General features: G+C 35.9%; 1 protein-coding gene across 49 annotated transcripts in view; it reads right to left on the bottom strand.

Moving 5' to 3' along the window:
* EIF4G3 (eukaryotic translation initiation factor 4 gamma 3) overlaps positions 1-23,159 on the bottom strand; it is a 333,558-nt gene that overhangs the window by 191,948 nt on the left and 118,451 nt on the right. For 38 of the 49 annotated variants that reach the window (XM_072750926.1, XM_072750903.1, XM_072750897.1 and 35 more), the window contains one exon: positions 8,742-8,870. The exons of the other annotated variants lie outside the window; for them this stretch is intronic. In XM_072750926.1, the coding sequence (XP_072607027.1) occupies positions 8,742-8,870 (129 nt within the window). The remainder of the gene's footprint in view (positions 1-8,741; positions 8,871-23,159) is intronic. 49 annotated transcript variants of the gene reach the window in all.

Below are 23,159 nucleotides of genomic sequence, written 5' to 3'. Positions count from 1 at the left end.
ATACCTTTTTTCCATAGTCCTATCTGCCCACTTTCCTCACAGCTCTCTGAATCACATAAATTGTGCCATGGATGGAGCTGTGTGTCTCCCTCACCCATCCCCAAAATTCATATATTGAAGTCCTATCCCCAATGTGATATTTGAAGATAGGGTCTTTGAAGAGATACTTAGGTTTAGATGAGGTCATAAAGATAGCATTAGTGCCTTTACAAGATACACCACAGAACTTGCACGTCTCTTTCTCTTCCATGTGAGAACATAACAAGAGGGTGGCCTTCTGAACCCAAACATGACCTCACAAGGAACCAAAAGCCAGTACTTTGAGGTTGGACTTCCCAGTGTCCAGATAAATGAGAAATGAATTTCTGTTGTTTAAGCCATCCAGTCTATGGTATTTTGTTATAGCAGCCCAGGCCGACTAGGACAGATGGAATATGAATTTCTGCAGGAAATATCACAAGTAGTTTGAATTGAATCGTACGGCTGCTCCATCTCCTGATTCTCTTTAAAATTCACCTGTTCAGTTTTTTATCCCAAAATTTACTAGCAAATGCTAATTTCTGTAGCTGAACTGAACTTGCAATTTTCAGAACCATAAAAATCTTTAAAAATCTGAATGTCACAGCCAGGTGAAAAACAGATTGATGGCACTGAAATGAATTTCTCTAAAACTAGAGGAAATAAGGGAAATGTGAAATTCCACAGTGGTAAACTTGCAAGGAAAATGCTGAGAGAATGCACTACCTATTAAAACAGATGAGTAGTACCCACAGAAATAAAAAAAAAAAAAAAAGGAGAATCAGACTTATACAGAGAACAAACTGATGGTTGCCCAAGGGAAGGGGGTGGTGGAGGAATTGGCAAAATTGGTGAAAAGAAGTAGGAGACAAAGGCTTCCAGTTAGGGAATGAATAAGTCATAGGAATAAAAGTTACACTAGAGAGAATACAGTCAGCAGTTTATAATAGCATTGTATAGTGACACATGACAGTTACACTTGTGGTGAGCACAATATAGAGTCGCTTAATCACTACGCTGTACATTTGAAACTAATGTAACACTGTGTGTCAACTATCCTCAATGAAGAAGAGGAGAAAGAGGAAGCAACACTCCCCTCAGGATGTGTCCAGAGGGAGCAACTCTAAAGATGTGAAAGAGAGAATCCTTTTTTTTTTAAAAATGATCCTGTACTTTTTTTTTTCAGTTTTTTTTTTTAAGATTGTATTTATTTATTCATAGAGACAGAGAGAGAGGCAGAGGGAGAAGCAGGCTCCATGCAGGGAACCTGATGTGGGACTCGATCCCGGGTCTCCAGGATCACACCCCAGGTTGCAGGCGGCGCCAAACCGCTGCACCACCAGGGCTGCCCGAAAGAGAGAATCCTAAACCTTTTTCTCACTGACAGAGTTTGGATAAAAATAAACATGATCAATAAAACCTGAGCTTATATCAAAGACAACCTAAGAAATGTTTATGAAATCACAGTTTTTACAGATTGATTCTTTCAAAATTCTTTGGCTTTTCAAAACAATGTTTAATTAATGTAGGATTTAAAACTTTTCACTATTTTAAAATTTTTAATATTTCAAAATAAAAATTATCATCTTACAGATTTGCCAAACAGAATCTAGAACTTTAAGTTCAGGATGACAAAAATGTGAATAATAATTACAATGTAACTATCATCCCTGCAATAACAGTTTAAAAAAAAAAAACAAAACTAACAAAGGGCAATCAGGTGACTCAGTGGTTGGCTCAGGTCCAGATGCCAGAGTCCTGGGATCAAGTCCTGCACCGGGCTCCCCACAGGGAGCCTGCTTTTCCCTTTGCCAACGTCTCTGCCAATCTCTGTGTCTCTCATTAGTAAATAAAATCTTTGCTTTCGGGGACTGTGACGCGGGACCAGCCAGGTTCCGGCTGGGCAGAGGACGTCGGAGCTTCCTGCCCTCCTCCCCTCCCACCTTTACCCTGAAGCACCGCAATAAAATGGTTTGACCCAAAAACAAACAAACAAACAAAAATCTTTAAAAAATAATAATAAACATAAAACTGGAATAAATTTTAACCTAATGAAAGACTTTTTGAAAGAAAATCACTGCAATTTTTTTCTAGGTACATGCAATGAAAAGTATAATCAAGCATATAAAATCTACTTTAGGCATGCATGTTTCACGTTAAGTTACAAGACTGCATAAAAAATGAAATTCACCTGGCAGGAAAACATAGTAATTCCCTTAGGAATACGGGTGCAATTGTTTTAATAATAAAGACAAAAAAGACAAAACAACTGAAATTCTCCAGCTGACAACATGAAAATAAATGTAAACAATTAGAGGAAAATGCTTACCACAATTATTTAGTATATACCAAATAAAATCATAGAAATAAATGATCTGGATATTATACAGGTCCTTATAACTTCTGTACTAATGACATTTGTAAAGGTATGTAAATTGATAAAGTGCTTAAGGACAATATGTGTTGAAGAAGTTTTCAATTTTTTAAATACATATATTACCAACTGGGTGTCATAAACAAATGATTTGAAACCATGAGGACCAACAAAATACAGTCAGTACTACAAGTTTCTGAACCCATTATCAAATCCCTATGTGCCAGGAATGCAGCTTCCAAGCACCACTCATCTCAAAAAAAAAAGGCTGCCTTAGATAGCCATGATGTGTTCCATGGGAGGAAGGGAGTAAAAAGCAATAAATTTTGCTTTTCTTTCTTTTTTTTAAAGAAAGTCAATACTCCTATATTACAATAATGAAATGTGAAAAAAATTCCTAAGCTTCCTCTATTTTATTCTACTTATTAGCAAAATTGTCAGTTGTCAAATCAGAATTTATTTTCTTCATAAAAGAAAAGAAACACACAAAAAAGTATAAAAATTTGCATGTAGTAAATAAAAATCACTATCTTAATAATAAAGAAAAAGCAGTTTGTGAACTCAGAAAAAATTGCTCAAAAACTGCAAAGAAACATGAGAATTTTTCTGTAGTAAAATAAGGCTTCTGAAAGGAAACTGAAGTCTGGAATTTGGATAAAGTGAAGAAAGATTATAGAAACCATGAGTCAACTGAAATGTACTAAAGTTTTTTAAACACTTATCACAATGAGCACTGAGCAATGCTGAATCACTGTACTATATATCTAAAACTAGTAAAACACTGTGTTAATTATATTGGAATTAAAATTTTTAAAAAGAAGAAATATAATGACCAGTCACTATTCCTCAGTACAGGAGTCCTTTGCTTAGTATTTCCAGAAATAATGAAGAACTGAACCAGGGGATCATAAACCTTCACCATTCTCAGTCCATTATAAAACATAATGAGTTGATCTCTCAGAAGAAAGAGGAACCAAAAGAAATCCCAGGAAAAGAAGGCAGAAAACATCTATCACTCCATTTCTTCAGCAATGTTCTGACACGCCTTCTCGTAACAACAATTAATAAAAGCTTAGGAGTCACACAGCCACACAGTGACATCAAGAGAAAGAAAAACAAAAGGACTAGATGTTGAACCTGGTAATCAATGCCAGTCTGACCTCCTTGTTTGGTAATTTAGCTCAACTGTGCAAAACTTAACTGAGTTAAAGCAAATGTGTAACTACAATTAAGCAATAGGTAGGAAACACTTTTGTTTTGCTTAAGTAATTTAAAATAATTCAAATAACAAACTTCTGATATTTTTAAAAAGATTAAAAAATAAAACAAAATAAAGGTTTGCCTAATTTTAATTAAAAATATAACATTCAAAAGATTTTAATATTAAGAACTGCATACTCTGAAGTTTCTAAAACCCATGAAGATAAAGGGAAATCCAATCTCATTAATAAAAGCCTCTCGTTTACAAAAAGAAAAACTGCTCATTAATAAGAATATTCTCTGGATCAAACTTTGAAATAATACTGGTAGGGCTAAGACTCTTAACTCAGGTCTCCTGACTCCTGGGACAGTACATTTTTCTACTTACTTTGAAATCTTCTCTAAAAGATACTTTTAAATTCCACATTCTTCACCATTTCCCAAGTAAGGGCATTTTGGGCTTAGAGACTATTAAAATGCTGGCATTTCAGGGTAAATGCAAAGAATTCACACCTAAAAAGGCTCTATGTCTCTCAAATTAACTGTGTTTGAAAATAACATTTTAACTATTAATCTCTTACAGTCTAATAGTCCAAAGTTTTTCACTCTGATTAAACAAAACCTCCAGAGGGGGCACCTTGGTGGCTCAGTTGATTAAGCCTCTGACTCTTGATTTCAGCTCATGTCATGACATCAGGGTCATGAGATAAAGGGCACGGAACCTGCTTGAGAGTCTCTCTCTCCCTCTGGCCCACCCCCTTTTCCTAAAAAAGCCCACAAAAAAACAAAAAACCTCTGGCGGGGAGAGGACTGGGAAAGTTTAGAAGTCATAACAACGAAAATACAAATAAAGCCCTAAAATCTGGCATGTACACATAGGAAAGTAGTAGATGAAGAGGTTGCCACTGATTATTTAAGAAATAGACTGGAAACCAACAGTTCCCTATATTTTGCCTATTTTATGTTTCAAAGGTATGAAATTCACTTTTCTTCAACTTAGCTATTTTTACTGAGACCCTAACAGATTCATTTACTGTCAAACAGTAAGTCACAGACATAGATAGCTACTTGGGTCAAAAAGACTTGATACACAGAAGCAGAGGATACTCATCAAAAAGGGCATATGGCGGGTAGCCCGGGTGGCTCAGCAGTTTAGCACTGTCTTCAGCCCAGGGTGTGATCCTGGAGACCTGAGATCGAGTCCCACGTCAGGCTCCTGCATGGAGCCTGCTTCTCCCTCTGCCTGTGTCTCTACCTCTCTGTCTCTCATGAATAAATAAATAAAATCTTTTTAAAAAGGGGGGGGGTGGGCATATGGCTAAAAGAATTTCTTTATTCTTATCTTCAATTGATTTCTACGTAAGAATAAACCACACTGGGACACCTGGGTGACTCAATGCTTGAGTGTCTGCTTTCCGCTCAGGGGGTGATCCTGGGGACCTGGGATGATACCAGCACTGGGCTTCCCACAAGGAGCCTGTTTCTCCCTCTGCCTGTGTCTCTGCCTCTCTCTCTGTGTGTGGATCTCTCAAGAATAAATAAATTAAAAAAATAAATAAATAAACCACACTACTGCTAAAAGAAAATGACCAAGATTGACCTCCTCTTTTTATCCTGCAAATGATAAAGCAAAGACATGAGATAAGCAAAGACTTGGAGGATATCTCAAATTCTTGGGGAGAGCTTTTGAATTTCACACTAATACCAGTCATATGTAGCTAAATTAGATGAGTTAGACACACATATACACACAGGCACACACACTCACACACATCTATAAAGCCTGAAGAGAACCAAGTCTGACAGGAATGAAAATAAATGCCATTTACTGAAAGCATTTAGTATGTCCTATTCTAAGGTAGAATTTTATATAATCTTCATAACAATCCTCTTGAAGGGTATTTGAATTCTGATTCTCACCTATATAGTGAATGATGAAACCATGTTCTAGAAATATTAAATAATTTACACAACATTATGTAACCGTAACCAGAAAGTGAAAGACGGAGCCCCCAAAAGCTAGGTCTGTTTGAGTCCAAATGTAATCCTTTTTCTTTATTTTGAAGGCTCTGCTTTCCATTACGATCCAGGTACATGTCCATTATTAAACCTAAGAAGACTGAGGTTCCCACAAAACTCCTCAATTTTCCAAGCATGCCAAATCAGAAAAAATTCCTCCCTCTATCAACAGAGGTTAAGACATTGTTAGGAAACAAATGAATCCATTTAAGTCAGCCTCTGCCTGAAAGGGAAAGGAAAAAGGGGATTGTGAACCAGGTATGTTTTACTGGGTTCCTTCATCAAATAGGCAATATGGTAGCAAAGAGACCACAAAGAAAAGCAAGATAGATAATACTTGGTGACCCTTCTCCTGGGATTCATGTACTTTGACTCCTAAAGGCTACTAATAAAATCGTATACATAAAGACATGAAGACATGAAACCACAGCGAGACCACTCTTTTTTAAATGCAAACTATGCATTCTTAAGCAGTAAGGTCTTTCAGAAAACTTAAGTGCTTTGAGCCAACTGCCTACATCAAATCATAACTCGAAATAATAATAATTTGAAGCTGAGAATTAAGTTTTTCCCTTTATGTGCCACTAATCAGTTGCTTGTCTTTTAAGCTCAAAATTTATAGTGTTTGTACAATCAAAATGGATCTGAGCTCCTTAATATTTAAATATTTTAAGTATTTTTCCATTTCAGTTGACATAATGTTAAGCTTTGTCAATAGAGGGCCCTATAAAAATACGGCAGGCAGAAAGGTTTTTGATTCCTGACTCTTATCTGGTTTGCACATCAAGCTCCTGCAGTACGGACAGCTTTTCCAGAATCTGGCCTCTCCAGTACTCAGCTGCCCTGGCTTGCACAGCATATTCAGTGCAAGGCTTCTATAGCAATGTAGAGAAGCCAGCAGTACCCAATGGATAACAGCTACCCATGGTCATTTTAGGTAGTTTTCAACAAAATACCTCCTCTATGAAATCTATCTGTGAAGAGCTTTCCCTCACTACCCTAGAGGGCAGAATCCTCACAAGTTACAGAGGGTGGGTGTCTAGTAAGTTCCACTGGCATGTCACCACAACAATTTCTCTACCATTCAGTGAGCCACATCATGCCCTATTCAAAAAAGTCTGATCTGATCTCAGCCCAAGATGGGGGAGAAGTCTCTAACCTAACACTAATTATTATGGGAAAAAAAGGAGGGAGAGAGACAAGGTTTAGTAGGCTTCTTATGAATTTTAAAAACAACATACACTATATTTGAGAGTGCTAAACTTTGACCAACCTACAAAGATACGCAGGGAATTTCCAATCTTGAGTGAAGAACAGAATAAAAGAAGACACTGCAGAAAGTTGTGATACAGGCTGCTCTACCATGTAGGACTTATAATCTAGCATATCCAAGTTTATCTGAAAAATCTATGGTAAACAGAGAATCTATATAAGGAACCTCTAGCCACTGTACCACAGCAGCAGTTCTTTGCTAAAGAAGACTGGCACTAGAAAATCCAACTTTCCCCAACACTCCATAGGTGCATTTCTAGCAAATTCCAGAGGAAGGATTTCTAGCATATTCCATGTATATAACAATACACTAACTTCTATACTCTTAGGTGAGCCACAGCAATGCACTCTACAATATCAGCCCTGGAGAAGAAGGCTCTTTCATATGTATCCTTGCCTCAGCCCCAGAATAAGCATCTGCTCCTTATTTTTGCTACCTGTATATTCTTTAGAGTTCTCTTTCATTAATAAGCCAGTCCCTGATTGCTCCAATCCTTAGTTAAACTGAATAATCTCTTCTTTCAAGTAATCTATATACCCAACATGGGGCTCAAACCCATGACCCCCAGATCAAGAGTCACATGCTCTACCTACTGAGCCAGACAGGATAACCCTGAATAATCTTTTATATTAAACTTCCCCTATTCAAATTATTACATAGTTTTTCCCTCCTGTTAGAAACGAACTAACCTACAATGTAAGTAACTTGGTTCTGCTCAGTGCCATGAAAATCAACACAAGAACCTCATTTTAAACAGTAAGAGTTCATTTTGACATTTTAGTTTGAAAACTCAAAATTAAATGACTTAAACCAAACTAAAGCATAAAACTAAGTCCAAATTAAATTATGTATTTCTTAAAATATCAATCATGGTTTGGTAAGTTGTACGTTCCTTCTCCAAATGTTCTACTGTCTTTAAACAGTATCAGCCATTTTACTTATAATCAACAATTTTTATCATTATTTTAAATAAATAATACTTTATCTCTCATTAAGTAACTTCTAAAAGCCCTAAAATATGGAAGCAACAATCAAAAATAATATTTTCATTATTAAAAGGAACAGTTGTTATGTATAAACACTGACAGTCTCAAACAGCATGAGTCAAATAGCTTGACTCTCTCCGCATTCCAATAAGACACTTCACAGTTCTAGCATGCTCTTTACCACAACGAAGCCCAAGCAAGCATAAAAATGGTGAACTGGTACAAGCTAATCAATATATTAAGAAATGCCTTAAAATGAAGGGGACCCACTATGATTTCTTATCACAGTGTTTCAATATCCCCTGTGCCTGTTCATTGGAAATACACTGGAGTTCACTATTCTCTAACAGTCCAAATAATTTTAAGCCTAATCAAGACCAATAACGTATTGATGAAATCAAAAACCAAACCAACCAACAAAGAAGCCCACTGCAATTGCTCTGAGGTAAAAACACTACAATTTTTTCTTAAGTAGAAAATAACCATCAACACTCCACCAAAACGAGAGAAAAGGAAGACTAGCAGATTACACACTAGAAAGCAAACAAGTGGTGTTTATTTTATTTTATTTTATTTTTTTTTAAACAAGTGGTGTTTAAAATGGACTTTATAATCATACTCTAATTCCTTAAACAACATAAAAGGAAAAGCAATATCACTGGCAGTTCATGTTGAATGACTCCATAAATGAAACTGTATAAAACTGTCAGTAGCCACAATTATGATAGGTGTCTAAAAAAATACCAATTAAATAAATAAAATAAAAACTATTCTTCAAGTTGTTGTATGTTACTGCTCTGAAGTTCGCTTTAAAAAATAGAATACTGCTTTTATATGGAAATTTCCTTAGCAATAAAGAAGTTTTTCTTACTTGAGAGAGTCCAGGGGACGATGCATGTCCCGGGGGCGTTGCCGCAAGATTTGGATGCCCCTTGTTTATTTCATGTGCTGAATAAGGGGAAGGGGTCGGGGGTCCCGGTTGTCTCGCTACTTGTGTTACCTGTGAGGAAATCAATATTTAGTAAGAGTTTTATACTAGTAACTCAGTCTTAATAAATACAGCTGGACTGGCTGATTTAAAAAATTTAATTCTCTGCCTCACAATGTATACTAAAATAAGTGCCAGACCAACTAAAGACTTAAAATTTCAAAATGAAGCAAGAGAATGCTTAGGGAAGAAAAAAAAAAAAAAAGACTATTATCATCAGTTTGATAAAAGATTCTTCTTTTTTTCTTTAAGTTTATTTATTCATAGAGACACAGCTAGAGAGAGAGGCAGAGACACAGACAGAGGGAGAAGCAGGCACCATGCAGGGAGCCCAACGTGGGACTCGATTCCAGGTCTCCAGGATCACGCCCTGGGCTGCAAGCGGCGCTAAACCGCTGAGCCACCGGGGCAGCCCGATTCTTTTTTTTTTTTTTTAAAGGAAACACTTCAGGGCAGCCCCGGTGGCTCAGCGGTTTACCCCTGCCTTTAGCCCAGGGCGTGATCCTGAAGACATGGGATTGAGTCCCACGTCAGGCTCTCTGCATGGATCCTGCTTCTCCCTCTGCCTCCCCCACCCCCTCATGAGTAAATAAAATCTTTTTTAAAAAATAAAAAAAATAAAGGAAACACTTCCGCAGGGAAACCCCCCCCCCCTTTTTTTTAAAGGATTTTATTTATTTATTCATGAGAGAGGCAGAGACACAAGCAAAGGGAGGAGAAGCAGGCTCCATGGAGGAGCCTAATGCGGGACTCAATCCTGGGACCCCGTGATCACGTCCTAAGCAGAAGGGCAGATCCTCAATCGCTGAGCCACCCAGGTGTCCTGATAAAAGATTCTTTAAGTATAATCTAAAACCAAAAAAACTAGGGGCACCTGGGTACCTCAGTTGGTTAAGCATCTGACTTGATTTTGGCTCAGGTCATGATCTCAGAGTCCTGGGATTGAGCACAGGCAGGCTCCACACTCAGTGCAGTCTGCTTGTCCCTCTATCTCTCCTCCCTGATCATACCCTTTCATTCTCTCTCAAATAAATAAATAAAATCCTTATTAAAAAAAAAAAAAAACGAAAACCTTAAAGGAAAAATTATGTTAAATGAAAGACGGCAAACATAAAACTACATATCATAGAATGCCACTTATATGACATTCTATAAAACAAAACAGAAATAAATGATTGCAAAGGAAAGAGGATGGCTACCTACAGAAGAGGCATGAGGTGGTTTTTGGAGTGAAATAACTGTTCTATATCTTGACTGTAGTGGGGTCTACATGTCTCTGTTTGCCAAAACGCACAGAACTGCACATTAAAAAGGAAAATTTTATGTTATATAAATTATAACTCAGTAAAACCGAACAAAATGGTGCAACTCATAGAGTATAACCTCATTTTTAAAACAGTACACCTAAATATACATGTGTGTATATTTCTATAAATATATCTATGCATACATTCTATGCCTACATATATATGGATATATAAAATGTACACAAATATATATACACACATAATGTGTCATATTAAAAAGATCTCTAAGAAGACACACAGAGATCTTAAGAGAGAGCATTACAGTTATTTCTCTTTTTTTTTAAGATTTTATTTATTTATTTATGAGAGATACACACGAGAGAGAGAGAGGGGCATAGACACAGGCAGAGGAAAAGCAGAATCCATGCAGGGAGCCTGATGCGGGACTCGATCCTGGGACTCCAGGACCATGCCCTGGGCCAAAGGCAGGTGCTAAACTGCTGAGCCACCCAGGGATCCCAATTATCTCTTTATTTTCTCGTTTTTATTTTCTCATATAGTTCAATAATCATGAATTTATATAGAAAAATATATAAGTAAAAAATATATATATATAAGTAAACAAAAATTATATTTTCCCACTTATTGTTGGCAATTAACTGCTCACCAGCCTATGAAGGAAAACAAAACAATCTACCCAGGCCCCTTTCTAAAGTTCAGCAATCAATCCTAGCCAGCTCCTCTCTACTACAATCTAACCCAGACTAGCACTGACAGTTTGGCAAACGTTCATGAATGGGGGTAATTCTATAGTGAAAAAATCCATTCTCCTTAAGACAAGATTCTCAAATTTTGGGGGATCCATGAAACCTTTTACCATCTAGTAAAAACTACAGATCTCTCCTATAATCATATTTTTAAATGCATAAAATACATAGGGGATTATGACAAAACTAATTACACTGAAATACAGATATTAAGATACTAAGATAAATTTGTGATACAGTTAACTTATGTGTTCTACACTAAAGTATCAAAAAATAAGAACTAATAACAGTTGCTGCCTACATTCATAATTCAAAGAGAGACAGCATTCAATTAGATATTTTCCATCTTAGTTCTCAGATCCCCTGATTTCTCCTACACTTAAAATTTTTCACAAGGTCGAACAGAAAGTGTTTTCCAAATGATATTATCTTTTCCTGGATTTCAATTAGTCAGAAGCTCTGAAGAAAGTCTATTCCTCGATAATCTAACTTTAGAATCCCTTATATCTATCTAATACAGTTTTAAATACCTATAGCCTCAGCCACCTTGACCCCAGTGCTGAATTAAGTGGATTCACAGAGAACTAACGAGAGGCAAAAACTTACAGGCTAGAAGAGAAATGAATGATCTTAAAATATAATCAAAGTTTAAGACCTAAAGTAATTATATTTAATTTTTCTTAAATAGTTCTATGATTTTCTTTAAAAACCTTGCTTCAAATTTGGAGTGAAAATTACATTTATATGGGCTCAAGGTTTACTGTAAAATACTGTATTTATAAATCTCAGGAAAATTTTTCAAAGGACAAAAATCGGACTACTATTTAAACATCTACTTTAGAAAACCAGTAAATAGAAATGAAGTGTTCTTGCAAGCAAAATTTCTCCTTGACAAAGCTTTATAAAATGAATATTCTTATATCACATGTCTTAGAACAAATTATTTTAATATATAACTAGAGTAAAACACCAAAATGGATATATATTTTTAACATTTAAAAAAAGGAATTCAAACAATGAAAAAAGGTGAAAGCAAAGAAGTTAGCTATGTAAAATCCATGTTAGGTCAAATATCCAATTCATTCTGATAAAACAACCAAAGATTGAGTTTGCTGAGGATAATAAAAATTAACATATTTTTAAATTAATTATAGGAAATGTAAACATAAATTGCTATTCAGAATAAATATTAAAATATATTACTTCATGCATGTCATTAATAACAAGTAAAATTTACCCCCCCCCCCAAAAAAAAGCAATCAAAAAACAAAAAAACTTGGCCCACTATTGGCAGGTATCTAAGGAAACAAGATACAGGTAGGTACTGTGAATGAGTCTTCAAAACTACAGAGCAATGCATCATAACTGCATTAAAACCATACCCAAATAAATAAACACATTCATAAAACCATACCCAAAAAAACAATTTCAAATTGGGATACAATCCTAAAGAAAATAATCTCACCTCAAAAATTAGGAATTTCAAGATTTATTCAGCAGCACTATATACGGTAGCAGAAAGGCAGAAATAGCAAAAAAATGGGAAAATGAAGTAATAAGTGGACTAAGGACATAAAAAATATATAGATGTGGACTGTTATCAATAGAAATGAATACATAAAAATAATAAAGAATAAAAAAGAAATAATATACTCCTTAGAACTGTGAAGAGATCCTATATACTGACAAAGATGGAAAAAAACCCACATGAATGATTTCAGATAAAGGTTAGTGTTCATCTGGTTTATTTTTCCCTGAAAACTGTTTCAGCATACTTTTTAAGAGTATTGTATCAGTCAATAAATACAAATATTTGAAAGAGAAAAGGTATTTTGCCAAAGCCAAAAGTATTGTGCTATTACTACATTAAAAATTTCCTTAAACCAAGCACCAATGAAAACCAACTTGTACAGGCAAATATCCCTGAGGTGTGCATCCTTTGCCATTCATAAATGGCTACTCCAAACTACAGAAGTCCGTTGGTACTATATATTCTAGTAGGGTACTCCCTCCCAAAATTGAAGCATTCTACTAATAAAGTAAGTCAAAGAAAATAAATCTGTATCCAAGTAATAGGAGAGGGGGAGCGGCAAGTGTGCAGTGCTGGCTGGCATCTCTCTGCCCAGGATGGGAAGGAGTTGAGGGGAGGACAGAATGACCAGGGCCCAGTAACCAGTGACTCATGTGGCCAATGGGCTCAGGAAAAATCTCAGACCCCAACCTGAAATCCTCAGAGGCCTGGGGCCTGCCGAAGGGCCCCATCAGAGGAACCTCTGAAGAAAATAAAAATGCTCACATAGGTAGGCATTATCTACAAACAAGGAAGTAAAAAGGATAAGGATACATGTTTGAATTCTGGAAGGTGACAAATCACCCCCATTCCCCACCAGGAAACAAAACAAAACAATGCATTGGATTCCAGTGATTTGCTTCTGAGAGAAACCATAAAAAAAAATTAAATTAAATTAAAAAGGAATAGGAAAACCATGAAAATGATATTATAAACAATTTTCCCTAGAAACAAGCTGCTACATGCAATATATCTCTGATCTGCAACTGTGCTCTATTCAATGCAAAAAAGACCCCCATCATAAATGTCACCCTGCATTACACACTACATGTTTGCTTTTAAGTGTACTATAGAGCTAGTATCTTTGCCAGGGAAAAAGGTATACGAGCTTCAGTGAGAAATTATACAAAATCTAAGTAGTTAACACAAGCCTAACCCAAGAAAATGGCAAAGGATTAATGAAGCTGTTGGGGATAAAAATCAAAGTTACACTAAACCTCAAATACCTCTTTCAAAATATTCCTAAATTAATGGTTATTGAAGCTTTTTATCCTAGAGTTTTTTCTCTGGGTAATTACACCATTTCAGATCATATTGTTAAAATGCATGTACTTCAAAGGTAGAGGCAGGAAGTTTCCATATGAAGAAAAAAACATGATTCCCCATTATTTCAAACATATTACTGTCACAGGGAGGAGAGGTATGAAATAGTTGATTATGACAACTCTTAACCAATTCTGAAGCTAAAAAGATTATGGTCTTTCACATATTAATCCAAAGCAAAATTAATCAACAATTTCTTGAAGTACACTAGTGTGTTGTATTTAAGTTTAAAAGATAATATGCCTAATGAACTTTTGTATTTTGTACAGATATTATATTTTTGCATTGGCAATAATGGGCAGCTTCTAAAATTCTCACTCACTTGATGGTGTAAATGGAAATTTGTACAACCACATTTGGAAAGAATGCGGCTATTAACCATGAAAACTGGCATACTCTATGATCCAGTTCCTCCATTCCTAGTTATACATCTGTGAGAAATAAGGAAATGTCCACCAAGGTACATGTACAAAAGTGTTCACGGTTGTATTGCTCTTAGTAAGCAAACACTAGAAATAATACACCTGTTCATTAACAGGAGGATGGGTCAATAATGCAATATTTTCCTATAAAGAAATTCAATGAAAAACTAGAACAATACAACAGAACCTGTATGACTCTAATAAATGATAAAAAATAGTATGATTCCCAAAAAAGTTCCAAATCAGAAAACATTTGACTAAATTTCTACCTTAAAATGACTTGTTAAATTCTACTTTTAGTTTTCTGCACGTTTACACATGTACATTTTAATTCCTTCCACTCCCTAAAGATTAGAGATGTAAAGAAGCAAACTACCCAATAGGTGGAGTAAAATATTACCTATATTAGCATTAGTTATATGGTCATTACATCACAGAAAGTATATGAAAAAAATAAACAATGGCCCATGAGAAGGAACCTCTAAAACTATGAGGTAGTGAAAACTTCAGCTCACTAGTAAATGTTTAAGATTTCTACTTAAAAAATTTCCTATAAAAAAAAACGATTATTTGGTGGTTGCTGACCAATATAAATTGAAAGATCTTTTGAAATATGAAGGTAAACCATAAAGATAATGTAAACTAAGATTAATCAGGTTTATAAAGGTTATTTAGCCCCAAATCACCTGATTTGACAAAAGATTCTGGGCAACTAAGAGCTAACAAATATAAACTACAATTTTCAAATAATGAAAATATAGAAAACATTTATGTTTCCTGAACATGATCATTCCTTCATAACTCCAAAACAAAGGAAATACCATGCAGGAAACATATGGGGTTGGGGGGATGGCCAGGTGTAAGCAATAAGGTGTGGAAATTATGAAGAACTGGGGACACTGTTCACCCTTCAAAGGGTGAACTGGGGAGAATGTTCACCCTTCAAAGCAATAAATACACAGACACTTAGCTGTAGTCAAAGTCCTGCCATTCAGGAATTCCAGATAAATAATGTTCTATCTTCCAAGTTTTCAAGAGAAACCCAAAACAAGGATTTTTAAATGAAATTTTCCTGACTTCAGGCAGCCCCGGTGGTGCAGCGGTTTAGCGCCGCCTGCAGCCCGGGGTGTGATCCTGGAGACCTGGGATAGGGTCCCATGTTTGGCTTCCTGCATGGAGCCTGCTTCTTCCTCTGCCTATGTCTCTGCCTCTCTCTCTCTCTCTGAATAAATAAAGAAATAAATCTTTAAAAAAAAAAAAAAAAGGAAACTTTCCTGACTTCAAAAACACTGTACAAGGCAAAAGCACATCTACAAATTAAGTACATAGGCAGCCAGTTAATGAATCTGGCTCTAGGGGTACCCTCATCATGATCATCATGAAATATAAACTGTTCTTTTTAAGATTGATTTATTTTATTTATTCATGAGACGCAGAGAGGGAGACAGAGAGAGAGGCAAAGACAAAGGCAGAGGGAGAAGCAGGCTCCCAAAGGGAGCTGGATGTGGGACAGACTGGATCCCGGATTCCGGGATCATGCCCTGAGCTGAAGGCAGACGCTCAAATGTTGAGCCACCCAGGCATTCCTAAACTTTTTATTTTTTTAAGCTTTTATTTGTTTGTTTATTATTTATTTAATTATTTAAGGAGAAACAGAGGGAGGCAGAGACATAGGCAGAGAGAAAAGCAGGCTCCATGCAAGGAGCCCAATATGGGACTCAATCCCAGGATTCCGGGAATACGCCCTGAGTTGAAGGCAGACGCTCAACTGCTGAGACACCCAGGCATCCCTAAACTTAAAGAAGCAATCCCATATAGAATTTTGACTGGATTCTAGACAGGCACTGATTGAATGCATATATTGATAAATGTTATACACATGTATGAGGTACTGTGTTTTATTTATTGCATATATATAATATGCCTAATATGGAAAAAACACATAATTAAATCTTTACTAAAAGGACTACAAAACAAAATTCAGAATTCCTATCAAGTAATATTAATGTTTTCAACAATAAACGATTCATATAAAGGTAAAAAGAGTATATGGTTTATGTCTGAGAAGCCAAATCTGACTTCTTTTAATACTATGACAAAGTTTATTTAGTGAGGTCATCTAAAAACATTCCAAAAGCTTCAGCTCCCACATGGAAATAACCAGGTTCAATGTGGGTGGGGTAGGCTGGAAAGATTCCAAAGCTTTCCTTACTTGGCTACTTTTAATATTATGATCCTCTACAAGCTAGATAGGTAAGTAGTTTTCGCCCTTAGTTTTTTATATCATCTTACTATTTCCTTCAGATCATTCATTCCCACTATCTATAGATATTTATTACAGATATCGGGAAATAAATAAAAGCTGGTCTACTCAACTAAAAAGGAGCACCATACTGGATATAGAAAACTTCACTTAATATTACGACATTTTTCACATTCTCTCTGACATTATCACTACAAATGTCCACCCATCAACAAGAAAGAGAGGGGTGCCAGGGTGGCTCAGTCAGCTAAGGATGCAACTCTTGATCTAACTCAGGTCAAGATCTCAAGGTCATGAGATCAAGTCCCTGTCCAGCTCTGTGCTGGGCATGGAGTCTGCTTAAGAATTTCTCTCTCCAGGCAGCCGAGGTGATCAGCGGTTTAGTGCCACCTTCAGCCCAGGGCGTGATCTTGGAGACCCGGGACAGAGTCCTGCATCAGGTTTCCTGTATGGAGGCTGCTTCTACCTCTGCCTATGTCTCTGCCTCTCTCGATCTCTCTGTGTCTCTCATAAATAAATAAAATCTTTAAAAAAAGAAAAAGAAAAAAAAAGAAAAGTTCAGAATTAGAAAGGCAAAAGGTGACTAAGCCAATTTCAGCAGTCCTTGGATCAATTTAAACCTAGGACCATAGGGAAAGAGAAGACACAACAACAGATTTTACTTTAGGTTGGTTCATCATTGTTTATAATTGAGGTATAATAAAAAACATTTTTTAAAAAAATACTGGGTCTGCTGGTGTTAAGACACAATATAAGGGAAAGAAGAGATACCATGCAGTGATCATAATACAAACCAGTTTGATACAAACCGCAAAGGTAAAACTCCTTTGTCATAAGGTCAACAGCAAGCGTCATTCAATGCTCTGTCAGGCACTGTATTAAGCTATAGAAATAAAATAACCTTTGTCTGAAAGGAGCTCCATTATGGAGTCACAGGTAAATAAAGAAATGAATCATGTGATAATTGCTATTTGATGTATATGTAAAGTATTGCTTAAAACTAGTTTCAGGTCTGAAACTTTGGAAAGGTTTGGTGACATCTGAGTTGCACCTTGAGAAGTAAAAAGCATCATTTAAGACCAAGAATTAGAGGCAAGATATTGAAAAGAAATTTAATGGGTACAGAGGTAAGAAGGCAAAACATATTCTGCAAACAGGTAAAGGGTTCTCTTTAGAAAGGGTCTGCAGAGGAGAGAGAGAGATAGAGTTCAATAGAAAGAAATGGGATTGGTACAACCACAGCCTGATTTTATAGCCAAGCTGTGAAGAATTACATATTCCTTAGTAAGACATTTTAATTTCTTGCTTTCAGCAAAGAGGAGCCACTGAAATTTTTAAAATCTTACGTCTTTTGTATTTTGTGATGAGAAGGGAGAAGCTAGAATGTTGACACAAAAAGTGTACATAAAATTGATAGCCTCTCGCTGTCTCAAATAAATAAATAAATAATCTTAAGGGGGGGGGGGCGCTTGGGTGGCTCAGTTGGTTGAGCATTTGCCTTCGGCTTGGGTCATGATCCTTGGGTCCTGGGACCTGAGATCAAGTCCCACGTAAGGCTCCCTGCCCAGAGCCTGCTTCTCCTCTCCCCACTGCTCCTATTCTATCTCTGTCACTATCTCTCTCAAATAAATAAATAAATAAATAAATAAATAAATAAATAAATAAATAAATAAATATCTTTTTTAAAAAATTGATAGCAACTTTACCCCTACTAGCTACACAAAGTGGGAATAACTCAAATATCAATCATCTGAAGTTACCTATCAACAGATAAAATAAATATTGTATATCCATACAATAGATAATCAGTGATAAAAATATTATGCTAAAGAGATATAACATCACAAAGGGCTAGATGATACTTTATGATTACATTTATATGATATGTCCAGAATAGGAAAATCTGTAAAAAACAGAAAGTAGATTAGTGGTTGCCTAGGGCTGGGGATGACAGGATAATAAGGGACACAGGATTTTTTGGGGGGGTAACAAAAATGTCCAAATACTGACTGTGGTTATAGCTGTACAACTCTGAACATAATAAAATCCACTAAATCGTATACTTTAAATGGGTGAGTTATACGATAATTGAATTTCATCTCAATAAAGTTGAAAGAAAGAGACAGAAGCAAGAGCTGAGGAAACAAGATAGGTAATAGGAAAGGAGATGATTTTCACATAGGATTCAATTAAAACAAAATTTTAAAAAATAACAATAACTTTAATCAAAGAGCATCAGAGATGACTTATAGTTTCTAACTGCAATACATCACAGTAACTAAAGACATCAACAGGGAAAATAAAGAATCAACTATGACTGCAGGAAAAGAGGTGGCAAAGTTACTTTCTCCTAACTCACCAAATCTGAACTTCAATCATGGGCTTCACTGAAACAACAGCAAACTTAGCAACATTTCTAACGTACTAATTACTATTTATGTTGGTTTTTTTCCTATTCCTTCATATGTTATAAGATGAGGTACCAAAAATATGACAGGAAAAAACATAACCATACCTAACTTCAGCTCCATCATTTAGCAGGTGTATTACTATGGGCAAATAAGTCGAAGTGTCACTTTCCCACCATATAAAATAAGGAAATCTTTTAGAGGGATGTAATGAAGATTATAGATAAATTTAGGAATGTACCTTATATATTGCCTAATACAAAAAAAAATTTGACACTACTAATATTCTACCCACAAATTAAACATTAGGTTCATAAAAATCTTTATAACAACATACAAATTATTACTTTTATTTTTGAGAGAGAAAAAAGGAAAGAGAGAACACGTGCACATGCAGCAAGGGGTAAGGGGGTGTAGAGGGAGGAAGGGAGGGAGACAGACAGAGAGATAGAGAGAGAGAGAGAGAGAGAATCCTCAAGCAGACCCCACACTGAAGGCAGAGCCCAACACAGAATTCACAACCTCAGCCAAAACCAAGAGTCGGACTCTTAACGGATGGACACTTAACGGACAGAGCCACAGGTGCAAAAATTATTTTTAAATATACAATTTAACTTGGTATATAGGGCATCTGTAAGCCTGAAGTACATGAGTTGTATTACATATATACACAAAAAATGACTATTCTTAGAACAGAAAAATATTAAATTAAAAAGAAATAAATGAGTTTTAGATCAGTTTTGGTTAGCAAGGTTAGTATACAAAGGAACTGTATAAGCTAGAGGGATAGCAGGAGGTAACAAAACTCTTTAAATCACTATATCTGCTTCACTGATATGGCCACAAAAACAAATCAGCACAAAGTGCAGCAGAACTAAAAGTAAATCATGAAACCCTTGTCAAAAAATAAATGGAACAAATAAAATGGAACTTTAATACCGAATTACTGGTTAGTGGAAAATGGACCAATTCACAAATTGTATAATGAAATAAATTCCTATATCCTCTAATGAAGATTCTTTTTTTTTCTTTTTAAGATTTTATTTATTTATTCATGAGAGACACAGAGAGAAAGAGAGAGAGAGAGAGAGAGAGGCAGAGACACAGGCAGAGGGAGCAGCAGGCTCCATGCAGAGAGCCTGACATGGGACTTGATCCCGGGTCTCCAGAATCACGCCCTGGGCTGAAGACAGCACTAAACTGCTGAGCCACCTGGCTGCCCTCTAATGAAGATTCTTTAAGGAAATGATCACTGGTTCTAAAAGGAAAACTCATAATCTTTAAAAACATATTTTTCAGTACTCTTAACATAATTCAGGTTTAAACAGTACAAAGAGGAAAATCCCAAGAGAACAAATTGACACCATACCTAAAACTACATTTGGATGAGAAACAAAGGTTTTCCTAAAGTTTAATCTAATTTATTCAGAAGCCAGATGAGAACACCTGCAACCTCACAGGAAAGATTCCATGGAGATTATCATTCTCTCTCAATATAGAGGTTCACATTAGAAATTCTCTTAAAGGTGACACCAGAAAAAAAAAAAAGAATAAATGTTCCATAAGCAATAGTTAAAAAGGAAACAAGACATAAAATTAAACAACATTGTTCTGTGTCATTTTAGACTATGATTTTTGGGGTGCCTAGGTGGCTCAGGGGGTTAAGTGTCTGTTGGTTTTGGCTCAGGTCATGATCTCAGGGCTGCATGCTCTCCTTCTCCCTCTGCCCCTTCCCACCATTCCTCCTCCTGTTCAGCTTTCTCTCCCAAAATTAATTAATAGAATAGAATATGATTTCTATCAAGCACTCAAATTGTATGTTCTAAAAATTGGCTTAGTTGTTAAGGGACCAAAAACAATGACTTAACTATATTGAGAGTAAACAGAGGAAAGAAGAGAGGATTGTAAGAAAACTGAAATATCATTCATCAAAGCAGAGTCAATAGGTGGTAGAAAACCATTTTATTTAGAGATAGAGAGGAAATGCCAGAGGATCTAAAAGCAAAAATGGCAAAAAACAAACTGCCCCTGAAGGGCAAGACTAGAGGGTGAAGAATAAGCAGGGGACTATTTCTTTTCATTATAAACTCCTCCATATTATTCCCCTTTTTTAATTTATTTATTTCTTTATTGGGGGGGGGGGGGGGGCGGGCAGAGACACAGGCAGAGGGAGAAGCATCGATCCCGGGCCTCCACGATCACACCCCGGGCTGCAGGCGGCGCTAAACTGCTGCACCACCAGGGCTGCCCCGTATTATTTTTTTAAGATTTTTATTTTTAAATAATCTTGTACCCAACGTGGGGCTGGAACTCACAACCCCCTCACAATCTTCTTAATCACAAGATTAAGAATTACATGCTCTACCCACTGAGCCAGCCAGGCACCCCAATTATTTGCTTTTGTAAAATGATATGCCTTCTCCAGTTTCCTTAAATAGATAAATGTTAATCAGCTATTAAGAATTATCATAGGGGATCCCTGGGTGGCTCAGGGGTTTGGCACCTGACTTCGGCCCAGGGCGTGATCCTGGAGTCCTGGGATCGAGTCCCACAACAGGCCCCCTTCACAGAGCCTGCTTCTACCTCTCTGCCTGTGTCTCTGCCTCTCTCTCTCTTTCTCCCTTAGTGTCTCTCATGAATAAATAAACAAAATCTTAAAAAAAAAAAAAGCTGTCGTGAAAACACCATAGGAGTTATAATATATAATTCTATAATGACATGAAATGATATGTATGATATGCTAAGATAAAAAAACGTAATTATAATTTATATATTAAGTATGAATAAAAGTTTTTTAATGTATCTGGATTACCTTTAAGTTTTTCTATTTTATATATATGTATAAAAATATATAGCATCTAGAAAAATTCTCTCTATATATATAGGTATTTCTCTAGCAGACATTCAATCTCTTCATACTATCATTTTGTTTTTTCCTTAATTGGCATTATTTAGCCAGAAAAAAATTAAAGCTATGAGTCAGCTGCTTAAATATTATTTAAACATTATATTTATAACAGTAAAAAATATATTATCCCTTGGGGAATGGGTAATTACATCCTTAACTACATATTTGGAAAGATTTTTTTTTATGAGAAGTTGCTTATAATTTTAAGGTAAGGAAGAGGGATATGAAATTAAGGTACATTAATTTCAAAAGATTTTTTTTTAAGTGTACAGGAAAACAACTAAAATATGTCAGGGACAACTGAGTGGCCCAGCTGTTGAGCATCTGCGTTTGGCTCGGGGCCCAGTCTAGGGATCAAGTCCCGCATCAGGCTCCCTCTGCTTCTCCCTGTCTCTACCTCTCTCTGTGTGTCTCATGAATAAATAAATAAAATCTTTTAAAAATATATAAAAGAAGAAAGAAATATGTCAAAATGAGTGGCATGACTCTTTTTGTGGCAACAATATAGGTCATTTTTTTCACTCATACTTTACACTGGGTTTCACTTTTTTCAAGCAGGCATTTATTAATTTTATAGTGAACAAAATCTATTTGAAACTTGGTTAGTTGACAAGGTTTCCAGATTGACCTATAAAATCCTATTTACACCAACGATGTGGCCAAGGAAAACGAGGATCACATTATCCTCTCTGCCCATGTTGCCACTCAGAGCAATCAATCATCACTGTCATTCTCATTATCTGTTTACCTGCTTGTAGTACTCAAGGAAAGGAACAGGATGTAACAAGCACTTAAGACAGTGCCTGCAGACAAGTAGCCACTCAGGCAACTGAGTATATATAAATACTGTATAATTCCACTAAATCTCACTATTTTTAATTTGGCTCTTTGACAGTAAAATTGACTTGGAATATCAACTCATAAATACCAGGTAAAGTGGTCAGAGCTGCCTTATAGTATAGAAAAGGAGTAGGCTAAGATAGCAAATGGATTTTTTACTTTTTTCATTGTTAACACTAGCCTGGAGAACTGTCTTAAGATTCCAAGGTCCTGCTTTTGTGAGGGAAGATGGCAGCAGACAAGGGAATTGTTCAATCACTACACTGTACACCTGAAACTAATATTAACACTCTATGTTATGGAGTGGAATTAAAAGAAAAAGAATATTTGAAGGTCCTTTCCCAAGTCAGTAGTAAAACCTTAATCAATTAGGGATAGCTGTCATGAGAAAAATTACAAAGAATGGTAAGGAGTATCTATAGATATTGTAACCATTTAGTAAAACGATTTTCACACGTAAAAATTAGTAACTCAAAAACAAAACAAAACAAAACAAAACAAAAAAACTAGTAACTCTTAGCTTTCCACTATGCACAAGGTTGGGAGATTACTC

The sequence above is a fragment of the Vulpes vulpes genome, chromosome 2, assembly GCF_048418805.1.
Source record: "Vulpes vulpes isolate BD-2025 chromosome 2, VulVul3, whole genome shotgun sequence".
In the NCBI taxonomy this organism is placed as follows: domain Eukaryota; kingdom Metazoa; phylum Chordata; class Mammalia; order Carnivora; family Canidae; genus Vulpes; species Vulpes vulpes.
Note: the sequence above shows the minus strand (reverse complement) of the source record. Positions and strands in the feature narration are given on the sequence as shown.